The sequence below is a fragment of the Primulina tabacum genome, chromosome 7 (assembly GCF_025594145.1).
Source record: "Primulina tabacum isolate GXHZ01 chromosome 7, ASM2559414v2, whole genome shotgun sequence".
In the NCBI taxonomy this organism is placed as follows: domain Eukaryota; kingdom Viridiplantae; phylum Streptophyta; class Magnoliopsida; order Lamiales; family Gesneriaceae; genus Primulina; species Primulina tabacum.
Window position 1 is genome coordinate 42,492,259 of NC_134556.1, and position 21,601 is coordinate 42,513,859.

General features: G+C 36.1%; 2 protein-coding genes and 1 long non-coding RNA gene across 13 annotated transcripts; 2 read left to right on the forward strand and 1 right to left on the reverse strand.

The window, feature by feature from the left end:
- Window positions 1-6,756: 6,756 nt before the first annotated feature.
- Window positions 6,757-7,546, reverse strand: LOC142551060 (uncharacterized). Its single transcript, XR_012821468.1, has 3 exons — window positions 7,387-7,546; window positions 7,127-7,305; window positions 6,757-7,043 (listed from the first exon to the last, which is right to left on the reverse strand). It is a non-coding gene; the product is annotated as an uncharacterized LOC142551060 (long non-coding RNA).
- A 4,666-nt stretch (window positions 7,547-12,212) lies between these two features.
- On the forward strand, window positions 12,213-13,604 carry LOC142551061 (protein BIG GRAIN 1-like A). The gene has a single exon (XM_075660102.1). It carries the CDS (start codon window positions 12,346-12,348, stop codon window positions 13,498-13,500), a length of 1,155 nt encoding a protein of 384 aa, XP_075516217.1. The 5' UTR covers window positions 12,213-12,345; the 3' UTR covers window positions 13,501-13,604.
- A 359-nt stretch (window positions 13,605-13,963) lies between these two features.
- On the forward strand, window positions 13,964-17,962 carry LOC142552371 (uncharacterized). 11 transcript variants are annotated; one of them, XR_012821740.1, is made up of 2 exons: window positions 13,964-14,974; window positions 17,675-17,962. XR_012821740.1 is itself a non-coding variant. In XM_075662144.1 (2 exons), the coding sequence occupies exons 1-2, from the start codon at window positions 14,123-14,125 to the stop codon at window positions 14,926-14,928; spliced, it is 537 nt and encodes a 178-aa protein (XP_075518259.1). In that variant the 5' UTR covers window positions 14,016-14,122; the 3' UTR covers window positions 14,929-15,107. The 11 variants fall into 11 exon arrangements, 5 of the variants coding, with proteins under 5 accessions (XP_075518259.1, XP_075518260.1, XP_075518258.1 ...); XR_012821742.1 differs by having other exon boundaries at window positions 13,964-14,960; XR_012821739.1 differs by lacking the exon at window positions 17,675-17,962 and adding an exon at window positions 16,456-16,787.
- Window positions 17,963-21,601: the final 3,639 nt, after the last annotated feature.

Below are 21,601 nucleotides of genomic sequence, written 5' to 3' on the forward strand. Positions count from 1 at the left end.
TTGCTATTGATCTCATGCCAGGAACAGTGTCAATCTCTAAGGCGCCGTACCGATTAGCTCCAGCTGAGATGTTAGAGCTCAAACAACAGATTCAAGAGCTTCTCTACAAGGAGTTCATTCGCCCTAGTTTCTCACCGTGGGGCGCGCCAGTACTTTTTGTGAAGAAGAAGGATGGGAGTATCAGGCTGTGCATCGATTACCGTGAGTTGAACAAGGTAACGATAAAGAATAAGTACCCACTTCCTAGAATCGAAGACTTGTTTGATCAGTTACAGGGAGCCACAGTGTTCTCTAAGATAGATCTTCGATCAGGGTATCACCAGCTGAAGGTGAAGGAGGCAGATGTTCACAAGACGGCCTTCAGGACCAGGTATGGGCATTACGAGTTCTTAGTAATGCCATTTGGGTTGACAAATGCTCCAGCAATTTTCATGGACCTCATGAACCGAGTATTTCAGCCGTATCTTGATCAGTTCGTCATAGTATTTATTGAAGATATTCTCATATACTCGAAGAGCCATGAGGAGCATAGCCAGCATTTAAGGACAGTGTTGCAGGTTTTGCAGAGTCGCAAGTTATTTGCGAAATTCAGTAAGTCCGAGTTTTGGTTGCAGAAGGTAGCGTTTTTGGGGCATATAGTGTCTAGCAGTGGCATTGAAGTGGATCCAGCAAAGGTAGCAGCCGTTAAGGAATGGGTTGAGCCAAAGAATGCATTAGAGATCCGTAGTTTTCTGGGTTTAGCCGGTTACTACCGTAAGTTCATTCGGGGATTTTCATCCATAGCAGTGCCACTCACTTCACTGACCAAGAAGAATGCTAAATTCGTGTGGAGTGATGAATGTCAGAAGAGCTTTGATACTTTGAAGCAAGCTCTTATTTCGGCACCAGTGCTAGCCATGCCGACAGGGCAGGGTAAATTTGTGCTTTATACCGATGCATCTAAGCTCGGATTAGGCGTAGTGTTGATGCAGCAAGGTCGGGTTATAGCTTATGCTTCCAGGCAGTTGAAGGTGCATGAGAAGAATTACCCAACGCATGATTTAGAATTAGCCGCAGTCGTCTTCGCGTTGAAGATTTGGAGACACTACTTGTATGGCGAGAAGTGTCAGATTTTCACTGACCACAAAAGTCTGAAATATTTCTTCACGCAGAAGGAACTAAACATGAGGCAGAGACGGTGGTTGGAACTGGTGAAGGACTATGATTGCGAGATTAGCTACCATCCGGGAAAAGCTAATGTTGTGGCAGATGCCTTGAGCAGGAAAGTTGCAGTCATAGCTCAGCTATCCGTGCAGAGACCTCTTCAGTTTGAGATTCAGAGGTTTGGTTTGGAAGTATACCGTGAGGGCAGGGCACCAAGGCTGTCTAATTTGACGGTCCAGTCTTCTCTGCTAGACCGTATACGGGCAGGTCAGTCTTCAAATGAGCAATTGCAGAAATGGAGACTGAAAGACGAAGCCAAGGGCAGTGTTCTCTACACAGTGTCAGATGGAATTGTGAGTTACTGAGGCAGAATATGGGTGCCTAGTATCGATTCGATCAGACAGGATATTCTGACAGAGGCACATGCATCTCCGTATTCTATCCACCCAAGAGGTACCAAGATGTATAAGGACTTACTGATTCTATATTGGTGGCCAGGGATGAAGAGAGACATCCGCAGATTTGTGTCTGAATGCCTTACTTGTCAGCAGGTGAAGGCAGAGCATCAGAGGCCAGCAGGATTGGTTAAGCCACTCCCCATCCCAGAGTGGAAATGGGAGAACATCACGATGGACTTCGTCGTTGGATTGCCTAAATCAGTCAGAGGCTTTAATGCCATTTGGGTTATAGTGGACCGGCTCACTAAGTCAGCGCACTTTTTGTCAGTGAAGACGACTTTCTCCATGACGCAGTATGCGGAGCTTTATATCAGGGAGATAGTCCGTTTACATGGGTTCCCAGTTTCAATTGTGTCCGACAGGAACCCGAGGTTTACGTCGTCCTTCTGGAAGAGCTTACATGCAGCCATGGGGACAAAGTTGCTGTTCAGTACAGTTTTTTTCCCGCAGAGAGATGGCCAGTCTGAGCGAGTGATTCAGATTTTAGAGGATTTGCTGAGAGCCTGTATGATTGATTTTCAAGGGACTTGGGAGTCTAAGCTACCTCTAGTGAAGTTTACCTACAACAACAGCTTCCAGTCATCTATAGGTATGGCTCCCTACGAGGCTTTGTATGGAAGAAAGTGCAGATCACCGGTTCATTGGGAGGAAGTTGGTGAGAGAGCAGATCTTGGTCCAGAGATAGTTCAGTAGACTGCAGATGTGGTGGTTAAGATTCGTGACAGAATGAAGACTGCCCAAAGCCGTCAGAAGAGCTATGCTGATAAGAGGAGGAGAAATCTCGAGTTTGCCGTTGGTGATCACGTGTTCGTCAAGATAGCACCTAAGAAGGGTGTAATGAGATTTGAGAAGAGAGGCAAGCTGAGCCCGAGGTTTATTGGGCCGTTCGAGATTTTGGACAGAGTTGGGACATTAGCTTACCGTGTAGCCCTTCCGCCGAATCTGACTGGGGTACACAATATGTTCCACGTTTCTATGTTGAGGAAGTATCTAGCTAATCCTTCGCATGTTCTGAGCTACGAGCCGTTGCAGTTGGCTCCAGACCTGTCTTATGAGGAGCGACCGACTCAAATCCTGGACAGACAGGAGCGCAGACTCCGGAACAAAGTGACTAAGCTAGTCAAAGTCCGGTGGCTAAATCAATCGGCCGAAGAGGCCACTTGGGAGTCAGAAGCGGACATGAGAATTCGCTACCCGGAGTTGTTTGGTAAGACCTAAATTTCGAGGACGAAATTTTTATAAGTGGGGGAGGAACTGTAGTGCCCAAATTCAGTACACGTATAACTCATGCATTTGTTTAATCATTAAAGCATTTTAATTAATTTTAAAACGAGTCTTAGTATTGCATGATTTATTTAAATGTATTATTTTAATTATTCATGTTTATGTGATGCACGTTAGAATGTTTTTCAAATTTCATATTTCAGGCGATTATTCGAGGCGGGATCGAGGAAGAGACCGGTGACGATTTTGGAAATTTTATGCGGTATTTTATTTTAAGTCAGGAATGGGGTGTTTTAAATAATTTATTGAGTTTTAGCATTTTTAAGCTTAAATCACTTATTTAGTAATTTTAAGAGTTTAAAACTTTTAAACTTTTTATTGTGTGAGTGTTATTTTAATTAAGGAGCTATTTAAAATTAATGTGTATTTTACTTTAATTAGGGGAGAATTAGCATTTTTAAATTAGCATGTTAATTATTGAATTAATCATAATTATCTCCCCTTAATTACCTAACGCACGCACACACACACCACTAACACACACTAGACACGTAAAACACACAACACACACATGTTTTATATTTTTCAGAATTGTTTTGAGAGAAAATACTAGGGTTCCTTGAGTATAAGCAGCCGCTCCCTTCTCCATTAATTTTCAGCGAATTTTCGTGTGTTCCCTTCAAGAATTTTAGCGCCACAATCGTCCCGGATCAACCTCGCTTCTATCTCCGCTTCGGTGACGCCGTTTCGGTAACGTTTGATATCATAAGGCACGTATAATCTCTCTTTTGCTGCGTCGATCATGTCATATTATGCGTTGCGTTATTTTATGCATAAAATCCATGTATGATGTTCATAGTTTGAGCGGATAATTGATTGGATCGATTTTGAAGGAAAATTTTTAGATCTAAATCACGTTTTTACTGTTATTCTTAAAACTGCAAATTTTCGGTCGAGATTTTGAGAAAAATTTCAACACGAAAAACGTAGATCTTTTCGATACCTTCGATTTGATATATGATTCGAAATTGTTGGACAAAAATTGAGTGAGTTATAGCGTTTTTCGTGGGACTGCTCAAACTGCGACTTTTACGTAAATTGTGTTCTTGAAGTTTAATTGTTGCAGGCTTCGTTGGGAATCGACGGGTGATCGTTGCTGCGTCTATGTATGTTTAGTTCGATGTTGGGATGATTTTTGGTGTCTCTTTTCGTGTCGTTAGGCACCAAGTGGAATCAAGAGTCGAGGAGGAAAATGGTGTCGAACTTCGAGTTGTGTCATTAGTTGTGGATTGTCACACTTGGGAACAATTATAATGGCTTACTTGGGTTTGGTACAATTTCGTGACGCTCTAGGACGGGTCTCGAGGTGTCGAGTCACGGTTGGGTGATCAAAATAGGAAGAGGAAGCCACAAGCACTTGAATTCTCGTAGATACGCGTTCACAGTAGCTACACGAACCCCTACACGGATGAGGGCACGAGGTCCGTGCCTTTGTGTTTCACTTAGGGTATTTTTCCAGTGCCTACACGGATGTCTACCCGGACCCTGACACGGGGTCCGTGCCTTTGTTTCCCTTCGGTGTCTTTTTACAGAGTCTAGACGGACCTTCAGACGGACCCTGACACGGGGTCCGTGTCCACCCCTCCTTTCGAGTTCTTCTCACCCGAACCTACACGGACCCATACACGGAGGTAGGCACGGGGTCCGTGTCCTTCATATTTTGGGAAAATTAATAGTATGCTTTGAGGTTTGAGGTCAAGGTTTAGTACAATGATTTACAAAGTCGAGTCGTGGGAATTTTAGAACTTCCTAAGGAATTCTCGTAAGTAAGTATGATATTTACGTCTAAGTTATGCAAGTTAAGTTTATGAATTCACGTAGTATGTTGCAGCAACGACCCCGGTCGAAGTCCAACGAATCCCTCAACGCCAAGAAAGTATGTTGACGTGCAAGAAAATATTTTAAGATTTTGAGGTATGCTAAATGTCTTGTGACCAAATTGAATGGGTGTGGAAGTCGGTGAACGTGGCCCAGGACCTCTCCACCCCGTTAAATTATGAACGAGTTAGATCGTGGTTGGAAAGCGTTAAATTATGAACGGGGACCAACCAGCCCATTAAATTATGAACGGGGATCTCATGTATGTGGCAGTGGATACATTCCTGTCAGCCCAGTACTGTGGTTTGTCTGATCAGGCGTTTATTATGTATGAGTCACTTGCTTTGAAACATCCTCTACGCAAGACGATTATGGTTAATATTTTCGGTAAAATAAAAAAAATTACTTTTAATAATTTAATAAATCTAAACAAACTTACAATATTACTGTGATAACATAATTCATGATCTTAATTAACATTTAAAAATTTACCAAAAATTAAAGATATAAAATTTACATTAAATAGAAACTAAAATCGTGTAAGAGAGAAAAAATTTTAAGTGTTGTGAAGTGGTAAAATTGTGTAAGAGAGAAAAATTTTTAAGTGTTGTGAGGAAGGGGTAAGAAAGTGGATCCAAAGTGGCGGTATTTATAGAAAATTGTGAGACGATTATTGGTTAATTAGCGACGGTTATTGAAAAATTTGTCGCTAATATGGCGGCTTTTTCAAAATTTAAATATGCGACGGTTTGTCATTGAACCATCGCTATATTTAGCAACGGTAAAGCTTTATTTGTCGCTAATATTAGTGACGGGTTTAGAAAAACCGTCGCGAAATGAAAACATGCGACAGTTTTACTTAACCTGTCGCTAAATGTAATAGCGACGGCTATATTTGAAACCGTCGCAAATGTGAAAAAGCGAAGAATTTGAAGAAACTGTCGCTAAATTTAGCGACGGATTTCTTGAAACCGTCGCTAAATATGACAACAGTTTCAAAAAAACTCACTAATAGACAACAATTCGCAGAACCGTTGTCATAAATGCTCAAAGACAACGGTTTTATAGAACCGTTGTCATTGACCCTAAAAACCGTTGTCTTTGACCCCCAAAAGACATCGGTTTTTATAAAACCGTTGTCTTTTTCCTTCAAAAAACAACGGTTGTATAAAAATCGTTGTCTTTTTCTTAAAAAAACGCTCTACGACAACGGTTTTAACCGTTGTTAAAACTTTTTAATAACGGTTTTAGTTAAAACCGTTGTCGTAGAGGTGTTGTTGATTTAAAAATTTGTTGTAGTGTTTGAACTATTTTTTTTGGATTTTCAAATATGGTTGGATGTTTTAATTTAAAATGGTGTCAAGATATTTTATATATATGTATTGCATTCGGTCGAAATTGATAGGATATATAAAAAATAAATATTCTAGTGTATTTTAAAGAAAACGAGTAGTAGAAGTTTCATAACCTCTCTTCATATATACAACTCTTTCGTGTCGGAAGAGTGCATTCATCAGATGATCAACTCAAGTCCTGAATCAGTGGTGAAGAGAGCCCAAGGATCGCCACTTTTACTTTCTTTGTCAATCAATCATCGTTATATCTTTGAGCCATATGTGGGAAAAGTTCTTCAGAACTTAAGATTAATTAAACAAAATTAAATGCACCTACTATTTGAGATGCATAACTTATTAAGTTCGACTTAAAGCCCAAAAAACTTAAGCTAGGGGCCCCTGCCATCTCTTTTCTCATACACCAAATACGACACATTATACGATCATATAAATTAGTTTTCTCGACTTACAGTCCTTCTAACAAATTTATGCGATCTCGAGTTTGACACTCAATTCTAACAAATATTTTCTCAACTAGAAATGAAGAAGAAGAAGAGAGATTGTATGAAATTTTATTGAGAATGTAAGACAGATATCAGGGGTCTATCTACACTGATCGAATCCAAATAACTTGTTTATTCCACATAAGAAGAAAAAATGTAGAGAAACTTCACGAGTGTTTCAAAGTTTCAGGCGGTGCTAATTAGAATTGAAGGCCGAAGAGTTGGAGCCCCAAGTTCCCTTGGAGTCTGATTAGGCCACGACATAAGATGAAGCTGAACGTTTTCAGCGTTTTCCATCGCCAAAACTAATGTTGGCTTGATTTCGGCATTGTCACAACAGTGTATAAAGACTCTAAATCAACCGTTGAAGGCATCAAGCTCTTCCCTTGTAGCCTTGAAATCACGAGCAAGTGATTTGTGTTGTCTGCTTGTTAGAGTAAGTGTCGTATGCCTGCTCATTCTGCTGCTGTCCCATTCGCTACAGAGGAAACGCAGATGAATCCCTGCTATACATACATTTTGTAAATCACATTCAAATAATAAAGAACATTTCACGAGGTTCAAGAGTCGAGACATATCAACCTACTCAGTTCGTCTCATGTCCATTCCGAATCGGGTTTCTCCAGGTTCTGGGATTAGTACAAGTGAAACCTCTGACACACCAGGGAGAAACCAAAGTCGAATACCTTGCACTATGTTTAATGTGCTATTGATGATTTGTTGTCTGCTGCGAGTCAACTCCTTGCCTTTCACCTGATTGTTCTCCTTTTAAAAAGAGTATTTAAACAAACTTAGAGCCGACAGTAATGTAAAGATTTGAAGAGTACAAAGAAAAATGATACACACCGAAGTGATGATTTGTTCGTTTTGGATGTTCAAGAAAATTAGAGGGATCCCGGAAGATACCGCAGCAGAAAACCAGGCCATGGCCCTGACCGTGGATGCTTTGGTTCCGCATTCACGTCTCTAGACCTTAGATCAGGCAGTTATATTCCCACCTTCGATTTCCAGTCTCGAAGCACGATATAAACCAAATCAGTCTATTTCATAAATAACTTGTTTTTACCATAAATATTTCCAAAAACAAAATAGAATTACGAATACGTTTTACTGCTTGAACATTAAATAATGATATTAAAATTAACTAAATGTGAAATCTTGAATTATTCTTTGCCGTCAGCCCCCCATGACATATTTTGTCCATCTTTCTTTACTTGTTATTCGTTCTTATCTGGAGAAAGAAAATAAGTGGTGACTGTTTAGGAAAACACTCAACAAATAAGGATGATTGATGCACAATATATATGCGTACATAATTTTCGAATATCAAGAGAAGACATATCATAACAAATCAGAAATGTATAACACTAATATTTCATCTTATTTTTCATGGTTTACTGATCGGTATCTAATTCTTAATGCGCTAAGAGGGCGAGTCACCGGTTTCATGCCTACCATGTAGGGGTCATATAATTGTTTTATACCTACTGTTTAGTGGCCATATGATGATTTTATATCTACCGCATACGAGTCATATCATATTTCAATTTTTTTCCCATGTCAAACTTAAATTATAACCATGATCATAATTCTTTCGTACACAAAATAAAGAACAAGGAACCCGGCGCGATTGGATTTTTCAAAACATATACATAATTTTAAAATAGTAAGCTCATTTACAAAAACAATTGCGCAAAATTTTATATATGTAAGCTCACTTACAAATTATTTTTCAAAAACATGTAAAGCATTAAGGGGTGATTCTCGAAATCTTGTGCTTCTTCTTGAGAGAAATTCTGCAGCGTTTTGTTTAAACTCTTGTAGCGTTTTTCGAAATTATGAGTGAAATAAGTGGTGCAAATTTCGAATAGCAAGACTTGATCTAATTGTCTTGTAAATATTTTATCTTGAAATATACATCATGATGGATGCAAATTCAGGTCAAGAAATCGAACATGCCCAAAAAAAAACTTTCAGCCCACATTTTCTCCACATGTATTGGCAAGAAAACTATGTTCAAGCTCGTGTATCTGTGTCAAAACACGTGTCCTTCCGCATGCATTATTTGAATTTAAACGCCTGTTCTCGGATAGTTGCCTCTTGATACTCCATTTTCCGAAAATAATAAAAGTCTGAAAAATACTTGACATTGACATAAGATGAAATGGAGGATGCACCTTCTTGTGAGGCCACCTTAATTAGCAAGCCTTCATTCGTAGTAATAATCTAAAAATGTCGGGCAACAAATCCTTGTGCACCCATCGTTGAATTACTAGTTATGATTGATTATAAATTTTTGGGTATTTTTTTTTATTACTAGATAAAAAAAACTAGATTAGTTTTTTAAGTTGGTCGTAGATAAATTTAATTGGTGGACTCAACTTTTGCAGTCTAGATAAAGATGAACGTTTTGGTATTAAGAATTTAATCAAAGTCATTTTCTGTCAATGTCTATTGGTCTAATGGGGTATATATGAGCACGTGATGACATGAATTGGGACCTCGAAGTGCACGTGGAATAAAGTGACAGCCTATGCTAAACTGCAAACAACTTTGCTGTCAGACTATGACAATATATCTATTTTGCATATTACTGCGCCTGAGGCTAAATATGTCGGCATATAATACGTAAGCTAAAGCAGATTTGCAATAACTTGTCATTTGGATCTGCACGTCCCCCGGCCCTTGTCTTAATTACTGGCTAGTAGTATTTTTTTTCCTCTTGTTCCATAGTAAATAACAGTTATTTTTCAGATATTCCCACTGCTGATTGGACCCGTTCTTGTCTCACATGCACCAAATTACATGAACTATTTTAAGTATCCTAGCTAGCTAGCATACATACAGCTAGCAATATGTATGTATGGTTTATATAGATAGCCAAGGGAACATGCATGTGAATCATAAACATCAACAATCTTAAATATTGGACAGACAAGAATTCCGCACGGAAAGTGATGCATCTTAGGAAATCAACCTCTTATGTCTGAAATTGAATTAATAATCCAACGAGCATGTGAACTTGACTAGGTTTATGGGGGCAGAAATACTTATCTTATGTGAATGACATACTGACACATTAATTAACTAATCAATGTCCAAGACATATATTGTGTCTCCATATTTCTCTCACCGGACTGCATGATAGACATCTCATAAAAAAAATACAAATAATATTATATATAATATTATTTGTTTGGCAAAGCAGATTTCTAACTGTTTAGAGCAGCTTATTGGTACTATATCCTTCTTCTGAAGTAGTTCTTCTCGCATTTCAACATCTAATCATTCCTTTGTGTGTGTGTATACATATATATTGATTAAAAAAATCACATTATATATTGATGATCGATCTAAAAAAAATTAATTTTTCATCACATTATATATTGTGAAAGGTTTCAAATGTAGAATGGAAAAAATTTACTTTGGAGAAAAATACATTTCAATTTTAGATTTAGTCAGACGTGACAACATGATAAAACTAGGGATGACAATGGTACGGGGCGGGGGCGGGTTTGTCATCCCTATCTCCGTCCCCGAATTCTATCCCCACCCCCGTACCCGCCCCGATCCCTACTTTTTCGGGTTCGGGAATCCCCAAACCCGAAACTTCGGAGATCAATTTCTCATTCCCGTCCACATCCCCGTTTCAAAAATATTAATATGACAAGAAGATGTCGGATTCAAAAATTTTCTCCAACCAAAACTTATTATTATATATTATTATTAGTGATAATATTAATACTAATATTAATATCGATATTAATAATAATATTATTATTGTTATTTTAAAAAATAATATTTTTATTATATTCTTAGTAATAATAATACTATTATTTTATTATTGATATCATAACCGTCCCGAACTATATCGGGGATTTAAAAAAATCTCCGAACCCGAACCCGAACCCGAAAAAATCGGGGATCCCCATCCCCGTTTCGGGTTTTTCCCGTGGGACTCCAAACCCGTGGAGAAAATTGTCATCCCTAGATAAAACACTCATATCTTGTTATTGTTATGTATATGATTAATATTTCACTCGTACGATGCATATTATGTTAATTTATGTAATTAATAATTAAAATTAGTAAGTATCATTGTTTGAATAATTATTTAAAACTATTGATATATTTAAAAATATATATTAAAATAATAAATATTATTATAAAAATGTTTGTCATTTTAGATATTGCTCAAATAAAAATAATAATCTTATGTTGTTAAATTTAATTTCTTTATCTTGTCTCGGTGTAACTGTTATTAATAAAATAATAATAAAAATATTTAAAATAATATATTATTTTGTTTATCAAAATTTAAATAATAAATAAATGTTTTTCAAAAAATCAATTTTTTTATCATTTATTAGATTAATTTTTTTTGATTCTTTTTAGGATATATTAAAATATTTATATCAATTAATAAAATCCTAATTAAGATTAATATTAATAATATCAATTTACAGACAATCAATATATCAAAAATTCACAATAACATTATTTTAAAAGTCGGAAAACATAATCTTATACCAAAAAATTATATTTTATTTACTATGATAGAGTTGTGAAAATTAAATTTATTGAGCTGAGCTCGAGCTTAATAGTATTCGGCTCATAAGCTTGCAAGCTCCAGCTCGTTTGTGTGGCTCAAGTTCGGCTAGTTTATTGTGCCGTGAATTTAGCAACATATATTGTTTATTTGTTGTCTCACATCGAAGTTTTAGTAAATAGATGACATGTGAATGCTATAAAATGAGAAACTCGCACTTCAAATTTCTATATGTTAGTTAATTTTTTGGCTAAGAATGTTCAAAGAGCTAGAAAACGAGATCGAAAATGAATCTGTTTAATGAGTCGAGCTGGAGTAAGACTTGTTAAATATAATAAATGAGATATTAACCGTTCCTTAAATGAAGTAAATTTCATTTTGATCCTTAATTTCAGTAAAACATTAATATATATTTGGCATCGATTGCCAATATTCTAGTAAATTTCTTGGAAGGCTTTAAATATTTGAGGAAATTAAGTTGACACCGAACATAATTTTGTCCCAACACGGTAGATTTTTTTCTTTTTCGTTTTATAAAATGGTCGATTTAGAAATTGTCTAAAACAATGGAAATCATCAACTATAAATTATTTATTTATTACATATGGTATAATCGATCCATGATCATATGTCAAATAAATATTTATATATTTGAAATTGTTATATTTTATATAATATTTTCCATTACAAAAAGAATGACCTTTTAAGTTCTCAAGCCGTAACAGTGACGGATGTCTTTTAATTATTTGAATAAACTCTGTCCGAAGAAGATTCTCAAATGCCAAGTATTTCTGATTTTACTGATCTTGTTACGTATAAAATAAATTAGTAGGATATAACTAAGGTAAAGTAAATATTTTTGTAATATTGCTGATTTCAATTGAGAATTATAAAATATATATACTGTCGTCAAATTCATATTATGGGCATGGCATGGTCTTCAAATTTTATTTTATTTTATTATTTTTTTGAAAAAAAACATTTAGCGACTTTTTATATTTCTTGCTAAATAATGGATTTTGAGATAAAAACTCATTTAATTAGGTTTGACCGTACGGAAAAATGCCAAATTAGGAGATATGTCCTTTATAAATACTCTCTCTACCTATTCCTATCCCTTCATCCAAGCCAAGCTAGCTCTTTCTCGTTTCTCGCTCTCTTTGATCGCAAATCTTTTCTCTCCCTTCTGATTTTTTTATTTGTTTTTCAGGAACCCTTTGGCTTGGAAATCAATAATCCTGATCCGGTTTCATAAAATGTACAGCCGAGAAAAATCAAGAAAAAATCACCGCAACGAACTATCTTTTTCCTCCACCCTTCTTGATGAAATCTACCGGTCCATTGATGCAAATGCTGATAATACCGAGGACTCCAAGTTTTTTTACAGAGATAACAAATTGGTAAAAGGTCAGGTGAATTTCAGGGGGAATGGTAATTATTGCCGCAGCCACCGTGCAGAAGATGAAGAGATGGCTAGTTTCAGAAGGGCTTGTTTGGTTGAAAAATGGATGCTAAAAGAAGAAAATGGTAATCGTTTGGCGAGAAGGGGTTCATTAGTGGCAGAATCTGAAAACAAGTCATTCCAAGACAAAGATTTGTTGTATTTCAGTTCAAATTCGATTTCTTCAGACAGTTCTGGTGCCCTTTCCTCTTCACCGGACACTGACTTCTTCAGTTCGTCGACGAAGTCGAGAGTTTCTTGTTTTTCATCGGTCGAGAGGCCAAAACCCGTCCGAGTCGGATGGAAAAACAGACAAGATGAGTTGGATGATTACAAAATGGGTGATGAAAATATGTTTAAATCCAAGTCAAGAGCTCTGAAGATTTACGCCAGTTTGAGAAAAATGAAGCAGCCCATCTCGCCTGGCGGGAAGCTAACAAGTTTTATCAACTCTGTTTTCAATCATGCTAACGAAAAGAAGTTGAAAAATGCTGATTCAAGCAAAGGGAATCAAGATGGAGATTTGAAATCCGTGGGATCATCGTCAAATTGTTCTTCGGCATCTAGGTCGTGTTTGAGCAAGAAGTCGCCAAAATCAAGGGAGAAGACGAGGAATGGTATTCAAAGAACGGTCAGATTTGATCCTGTGAGCGTCATTTTGAATGGAGAATCAAGGCCTAAGAGCATAATTGGCGGGGATTGTAAAGGATTTGGAAGACATTCAACGGCAACAAATCAATTGGATGACTTGAAATTGAGGCGGATAAGAGTGAAGAATAGGACAGTTGAAGAGGTTGCTAAAAATGATAAGAAGAGCGATGCTATGTCGTGTGGTTTCAGAAAAAAATCGGAAGAAGATGATGAGGATCCAATGAGTGATTCGAGTTCGGATTTGTTCGAGCTGGATCACTTGTCGTCGTTTGGACACAGTAGACTTCCCATGTACGAAACGATGAAATATTTTGTCTAGTCATTGTATGTATAAATTAAAAGTGGAATAGAGAGAGAGACTGAAAGAGGAAGGAGGGGATGGACTGGTGTGACAGACAGATAAAAAAAAAGAAGAGAATTGGCATCCCCCCACGGGAAACTTGATGCAAGCAAAAACATGTTGCAATCTTTAAACAATAATAATTAAATAAATTATATTATGAAATCACTTAAATACTCGGTGTGAATACCTCGTTGTTTAATAATTTTAATATCATAATAATATTTTGTCTGCTCTATTTACTTTTAAAATAAAATAAAACTTATTTATTTTTGGTAATTATCATTTGACAATTTTATAAGTACCCCTTTGGCAATCTAAGTGATCATCATTTTAATGCTCTAACTACCTTACTATATATACAAATCGGGAAAAATAATAATAAAATATAAAACGATGGTTCGTGCGTGGGTTTGGTTATTCTCCATTTCAAGAAAGGGCCTGATCCGATCTTTCAACATAGGAACGGGCCCAGGCTACGTGACCCGATTCACTTGTTGCTCTAGACGACGTCGTACGATAAGTTTACCATAAAGAAAAGAGGAAAGCAAGACAAACTATCTCCGTCGCCAATCTTTAATCGAAGCACAAGCGCTCAATAATGCTCCCAGGTCACCCGATCGCGTATACGTACAGCTGTCTGTCTAAATTTAGTTTTTTTCCTACGATTTTGAACGGACTGGGAGTAAAGAAGGCGTGATATTTCTATTTTTTGTTCTTTGTGACATGTTTTCGACTTCTGGGTTATTTTTTATTTTTATTTTTTGGGTAAAAATTAGGATTCTTTGTACGTACGTGACATTGTTACCTTGAGTTGTCTTTTTTTTTTTTTTTTGGTGTATGAAGATTTGGTGTTTACTTTTTAAATGCTTTGGAGTAGAAGACAAAGAGGATGATAAAATTGATGCTGTTGCGAATGCAATATACCCTTCTGGTGTTGAAAATGGGAGAGTGCCGATGAAGGAGAACTGGGACGAGCAAATGGCGAACGATGACTCTGAATTAGGGTTTTGTCTACCTTTACGCAATATCGGAGATGGTGATGAGGCGGAGGGGTTAGGGCTAGGTTTACGGGTGACCGATGCCACTGGAAGAGAGGATAATGACAGGTTACATCTCGATGGTGATATCGGTGAGAGAGGTGAGGATTTTTTTAAGTGGGTGAACGATATGGGGTTGAGATATACTGCTAGTGGTGGCAGCGGAAGTCAAGTGGACGTTAATATGAAATTAGGGTTTAATGGCGAGCCGCCTTCTTCATCATCTTCAGCTGTGGATGTAGAGAGAAATATGATCGCGATTTGCCAAATAAACGGCCAAAATTTCATTTTTTGCTCTGTGAGACCTCTCTCCCTCTCGCTACACGTGTGCCTGTGCCTGTGCCTGTGCCTGTGCTTTCAATACTGAACAGTATTATGTTTCCGATCATATTTTAAAAGGTTGTCTGCACATGGTAATTGCTAATTTGTTATATGTTTTTTTAATATAAAATTTTGTGACCATTTTTATATTAGGTTGTAAAACTCCCTCTACTGATGAAATTTGTTGTCCCAATTAAATAGAGGTTCTATAAATAACTCGGTTTTGCCATCTTTCTACGTGCAGATTTGAACGTTCAGAAGCCATTATCTTATTGAGAATGAATGTCATTGGTTGTTCTTAGTTGGCCCTGTATCAGGCATGGCGAGGACATGTAGGAATAGAAGTCTGTTAATTGTTCTGTAGTTTTACACGTTGATTTTAAAGATTTTGTTGGGCTGTCGAGTTATGTTTAGAGATTGAACAACTGTTTACAAAGTCTGGGAGTTAGGTTTGAGAACTATGTGAGTATCACCAAGACCAAGCCGCTTTATTTGCTTTTGCTTGCTTCATAAGATATCATTGATTTTATACTCATGGGCTATGTCCTCGTACGTTGTGTCCTCATTCACACTTTTCTTGTTAAAATTAAAATTTGTTGTATCAAGGATATCTGTGTCTACAATATTTTTCAGTATATTTTATATGTAAACTTGTAGCCACCTGGTCGTGAGACAGCAAGTTTAAATATTTCTGCGATACAAGTAGCTGCCTTTCTGATCATTCATGGATGTCGTCTTAGATGTTACAACATCTCGGACAACACTTAACATGCATGTTTATTTTTATGACTTAGGCATTCTGCATTTCATTCATACTGTGATATGATGTGTTGGAATAACGTTGCATAATCTTCTGGTGCACTTACAATTTCTTGTTTTATTTAAATTTAAAATACTTGGATATGATTAACAATCTGATTAAATCACAAAGTAGTTGAAGGATGATCATGTACTACATGACATTGGCCCATACAAAAGATGACTTGAGAAGATTGAGTAAAAGGAAAAATAAATTATGAATATGCTCTGTATCAGAAGAAAAATTGGAAAAAACTATCTAAAAGAGTCCAATGAAGACTGCACTTTTAGTGTGGGAACTACCTCTTCTGAATTTAATACAGAAGGCAAAATAGAACAAATTGAAAAAGATACCTAGATGAGTCCTAAAGAAGACTGTTCTTCTAGTGTGGGAGGTACCACTTCTATGGTAAGAAAGTTAATAAGTCTCCAAGTGTGCATAAGAATCAAAGTTTTTGGAATTGGACGTGTTGTCAGGAGATGTTTTCAATATTTGCAAAAACACTTTATGTGTGAACATATCTCATACGTGTTTTCATGTTTCTAATTCTGTTACATTTTGTTATTAGGCATAATTAAGACATGCATACATATATTACTGTGAATATTGTTGAGTCAGGATGGTATGAGTATTTCAACATACAAAATTCGGCGAAAATCTAGATTTTGCTAAAAATTCAATATTTGTGATTTTTGATGGTTCAGTGTTGTTAAATCGATGTTGGTTTCAATTCTGGAAATTATTTTGAAATGATTTTAGACGCATTTATCTCAGTAATTTTGGAAAGTGATTACGAGCCAAAGCTGATCTGGTCTACTACGAGAACTTAGTTTCTGACTATCGACTGACTATGGAGGTATATGTCCATTCTGGACAAAACGGGGGAGGAGATGCAACTCAAACTCAAACCTAAGCAGATGGTGAAGATGCTGATGAAGGGAAGATGTCGATGAAGGGATTGTGAATTGGAAGGATCAAATGATACCATCTATCTGATACCTTTTATGTTTTGAACCTTGTTTTGCTTGCTTTCTTCTTTAATGTTATGCTCTGTTAGGTTCTGCTTTCTCTGATGTGTTTCTGTTTTAATGAACTGTTAATCATATTTTGCAGGTGTTGTCTCATGTGTTGCTAACACAACTAACAACACCCGTGCTAACTTGATTTTATCCAGGAGGAGAAAAATTCTCATATTAAGGGAGAGTTAACTGGAGTTTAACTGAGAAATTGAGTTTGATATCATTTTGTCTAGAAATGCAAAAAAGGGGAGATTAAAGGGAAATATAATTTCCGTATTAAATTTATTTCCCAAGATTAATTTTTCCTTGTTGATATGATTTTGAATATTTAAATATGGTTTTGCCTTTCTAGATAATGTGATAATTATGTTAAGATTTTTGTGATATGATATCTTTGTTTAAAAAGAGTCTGTTTCTTAAAGTTTCCTATAAAAAAAAAAAGAGTATGTTTATAATAAAACTCTTATTTTTCATATTGTGTAGGTTTCCTTGTTGATAAACCATATAGCTATAAATAAGAGAATTCAAAAATTTGTTTTTGTTGCTCCAGTTTTTGTCATCACATTTTTGCTTTCTTAATTGTGTTTTAATGCTGGTGGTTGTTTTAGAAAGCATTTTATTTCTCAACGTATTGAGAAAATTGATTTTTGAATAAGATCACTAGTGCTGATTTTCGTGTAAATTCGTTGGTTTTCTAGTGTTTATTTTTTCCCAGAGTATTTGTGCAAAATTTATTCCGGTTCATCTATTTACTTACAGTAAATTTGTGTTATAAACTTTTACACTCCGCTGCATGTTGTCTGAAATGTCGTAACATTTCGCATAACACTTAATTCTGATAAAAACAAATTTACTGTCACATACATTTGTACTCATTACTGTCAAACAAAATAGGTCTCAAACTTTACAAAAACTATTATAAATTATTTCAGCTTGATGTTGATTTGATTACAACCTATCTTCTGTTTCTGCAGAAGTGTATTTATCAATTATCGGATTGAATATGACACCAATACTGGAGAACATAGCTGTTTCTGCATAAGTGTATTTATCAATTATCAGATAGAATATGACACCAATACTAGAGAACAAAGAGCCCGCGGAAGTGTTATGCTATTCGCCTCTCCTGGTTTGTGAAGTTGATTCGTCAGATGACAATTTGACGTTATTTCTCTACTGTGTAGAGTTTTTTTTGAGGGTATACTTTGTAGATTTTCTTAAAAAAATTGATTATGTTTAAATTTTTTTAATTGCTCCAAATTAGTTTTTTATTCCATCTTTTGAGTTTCTTATGTTATATCAAATTTTTTAAGCACCTAAAATATAAATCCAACTCAACTTTATTATTTTTCTTATTAGTACTTGTATCAGTCCTTAGAATTTAATTTTTCAAAATTCCCAGGTTAGAATGAAGTTACTAGACTCGAAAAGAAAGTCACGAACATGGCATATATGTAAAGGTTATGATATAGATTACATCTAGGGTAGGACAAATGGTACATCAATCCAAATAAAAAATCGGCCGTGAAACAACTTAAATTTCGCCATTGGATCTTGTTGACTTGTTAGCAGCAATTTTCTCATCCATATCTTCTGTGATGCCGTTGTCTGAATCAATGTAATGTCTGCTGAAGATACTTCTGTGGGCTGAAGTTCAGCAGGCAGAGCAGAAGCCGTACTTGTGAAAGCATTCAAAACTAGAAAATGCTAATATAGGTGAAAGATCCAAAGTCCCTCCAAGTTGAGGAATGATTACACGCAAATGGTGCTGAAAAAGAAACGAATCCCATGTTTTTTAGATTTGACAGAGATTCCGCTGCCAAGTCTTATCCCAATGTTGCACCTTTTGATGACACCATAAAAATCTTTTCTACATTAACGAGGCTGAAATTATACAACCAGTAAGAATGAAATAGAGAAGCAAGAGTTGTACAAAAAGAAAATAAATACACATAAGCTTACTTCACAATTGCTCACCAAAACAGGAAGCGAAAAATCTTTTTTTCCTTACACAGCAGCAAACCATTAATACACCCCGCCCCGCCCCACCCCAACTCTAAAATTGGCAAACTGTATTTTGAGCTTTTGACAATACTAGTAAAGTGCCCTGAGCTACTCCGAGAAAAACCCAAATGCTAATAAAAAAAACATTTTGAACATACAAACGACGAAATAGAGGAATTTCTCGTCTTTTGTAAAATGTAGAATTGGAGAAGGAGAGCACCAGAAAAGAACTTTGAAGATGAGAATAAAGGGATATTATAGTGTCAAGTACCCCATATCGCGAACTGATATGATGCAGCATGTGGATGCATTTGTCGACATTCAAAATTTTTGGTTAATTTCATCAAGGCCGCCACCTCATGTTTATTATATAAGGTTCTATGTTATTCTTTTTTAATTTTTTATTTGTTAGTCAAGTTTAATAACCCAAATAGCCGTTTCTAAATTATAGGAAAATTGCTAGTTTATTTGTTATTCATTAGTTTATAAATTGTAAAGCTTCGGTTGAATATAAATGAAGTTCTCATCTTTCTTTTCCAACATATCTTCCAACATTTTTCGTACTTTTGTGCAAAGATCATATTTCATATATTTATTCATTCATCTTTAAATTATCAAAGCAGTATAAGAGCTCTCTTCTTAAGGGATCTGTGAGTTCATTTGACTGTTTGAAATGGAAAGTGAATCTCATTTTTCATCAATGGCTCCACCAGTCTTCGATGGAGAAAAATATCAAATGTGGGCAGTGCATATGGAGACGTACTTGGATTCATTGGATTTATGGGAAGCTGTGGAAGAGGATTATGAAGTTCAACCTCTTCCAGCTAATGTTACTATGGCACATATCAAGACACAAAAGGAGAAAAATACAAGAAAATCAAAGGTGAAAGCATGCTTATTTTCAGCGGTGTCGTCAACGATTTTCACAAGAGTTATGTCTCTCAAAACAACTAAGTCAATTTGGGACTATCTAAAGGGAGAATACGCAGGAGATGAAAGAATTAAAGGGATGCAAGTTCTAAACTTGATCAGGGAATTCGAACTTCAAAGAATGAAAGACTCATAGACAATTAAAGATTACTCAAACAAGCTTCTCAATAGTGCAAACAGAGTAAGTCTTCTTGGATCTGAATTTACCGACACAAGAATTGTTGAAAAACTTCTTGTTGCAGTACCTGAAAGATATGAGGCGACTGTCACTACCTTGGAGAATGCAAAAGACTTGACAAAAATTTCTCTTGCTGAATTGTTGAATGCTTTGCAAGCACAAGAGCATAGAAGACTAATGAGTGAGGATACAACATCTGAAGGAGCCTTGGCAGTCAAACATCAAATTTTGGCCAAATAAAAAAAGAAGAAGAAAAATTTCGAACGGAATGAAGCAAGTACATCCATTTTTCCAAAAGAAAAAAATGGAAATAAAAAAGATTCCTATCCAGTTTGCCAACATTGTGGAAAGAAGAGTCATCCTTCATTTAGATGCTGGAGGAGACCTGATGCTAAATGTTCCAAGTGTAATCAACTTGGGCATGAAGCAGTGATATGCAAAGAAAAAGCTCATCATCAAGAAATTGAAGCCCAAGTTGCAGATCAAGAGGATGAGGATCAGCTTTTTATGCCATCTTGCCTTGCAAGCATTAGCTAATCTGAAAGTTGGTTGATTGACAGCGGATGCACCAACCACATGACTCATGGCAAGGGACTTTTCATAGATTTCAGGCCAACTGATATCATTAAGGTAAAAATTGGAAATGGTGATTATATTTCTGTCAATGGAAAAGGAACAATTGCCATAAAAAGTACTGCTGGTACAAATAAAATCTTTTATATTCTTTATGTTCCAGAAATTGACCAGAATTTGTTAAGTGTTGGTCAATTAATGGGAAAAGGCTTTAAAGTAATCTTTGAAGATGGTTTTTGTCGCATTCTTGATTCCATGAGTTGGGAAACTCTCAAGGTTAAAATGAAGGGTAATAATTTTTCTTTTGATCCCATGAAAGAAGAAGTTGTTGCATATTCTACTGAAATCAGCAACACTGCAATATGGCACAAGAGGCTCGGTCATTGTCCCTTGGAAAAAATGCAGCTCATGCAGGCAAAAAAGCTGACAATTGGCTTACCAAACTTTGAAGATCACTTGTTAAAATGTTATACTTGTCAATATGGTAAACACAGAAGAAGACCATTCCCAAAGTCAACTTGGAAAGCCACTCAAAAGCTTCAACTTATTCACACAGATGTATTCGGGCCTCAAAGATTTAGCAGGTAGTCGATATTACATCAGTTTTATAGATGATTTTACAAGATTTTGCTGGCTTTTCTTCTTAAAATTCAAATCAGAAGTTGCTGGAGTATTTTGGAAATTCAAGAAAATTGTGGAGAATCAGACTGGCTGTAGGATTCAAACAGTAAGATATGATAATGGAAAAGAATACACTTCACATGAATTCAATTTGTTCTGTGAAAAAGCTGGCAGATAACACCAATTAAATGCTCCATATATTCCGCAACATAATGGAGTTAGTGAAAGGCGAAGCCAATATATAATGGAGATGACCAGATGTATGCTTCATGAGAAGGAGTTACCCAAAGAGTTTTGGGCTGAAGCAGCATGTACAACAGTTTTTTTGCAAAACAGATTGCCCTCCAAGGCTTTGAAGGATAAAACTTCATTCGAGGCATGGTATGGTTATAAACCTTCACTCAAATTCCTAAGAGTGTTTGGTTGTATTTGTTTCTCTAACGTTCAACAGGTCAAGCGGGATAAACTAGACAAAAGGTCCGAACCAAGCATCTTTATGGGTTACAGTTCTGCCTCTAAAGCCTAAAAGGTGTATCAACCTCAAAAAAGGAAGTTAATTGTTAGTATAGATATGTTCTTCCTTGAGGAAGATAAG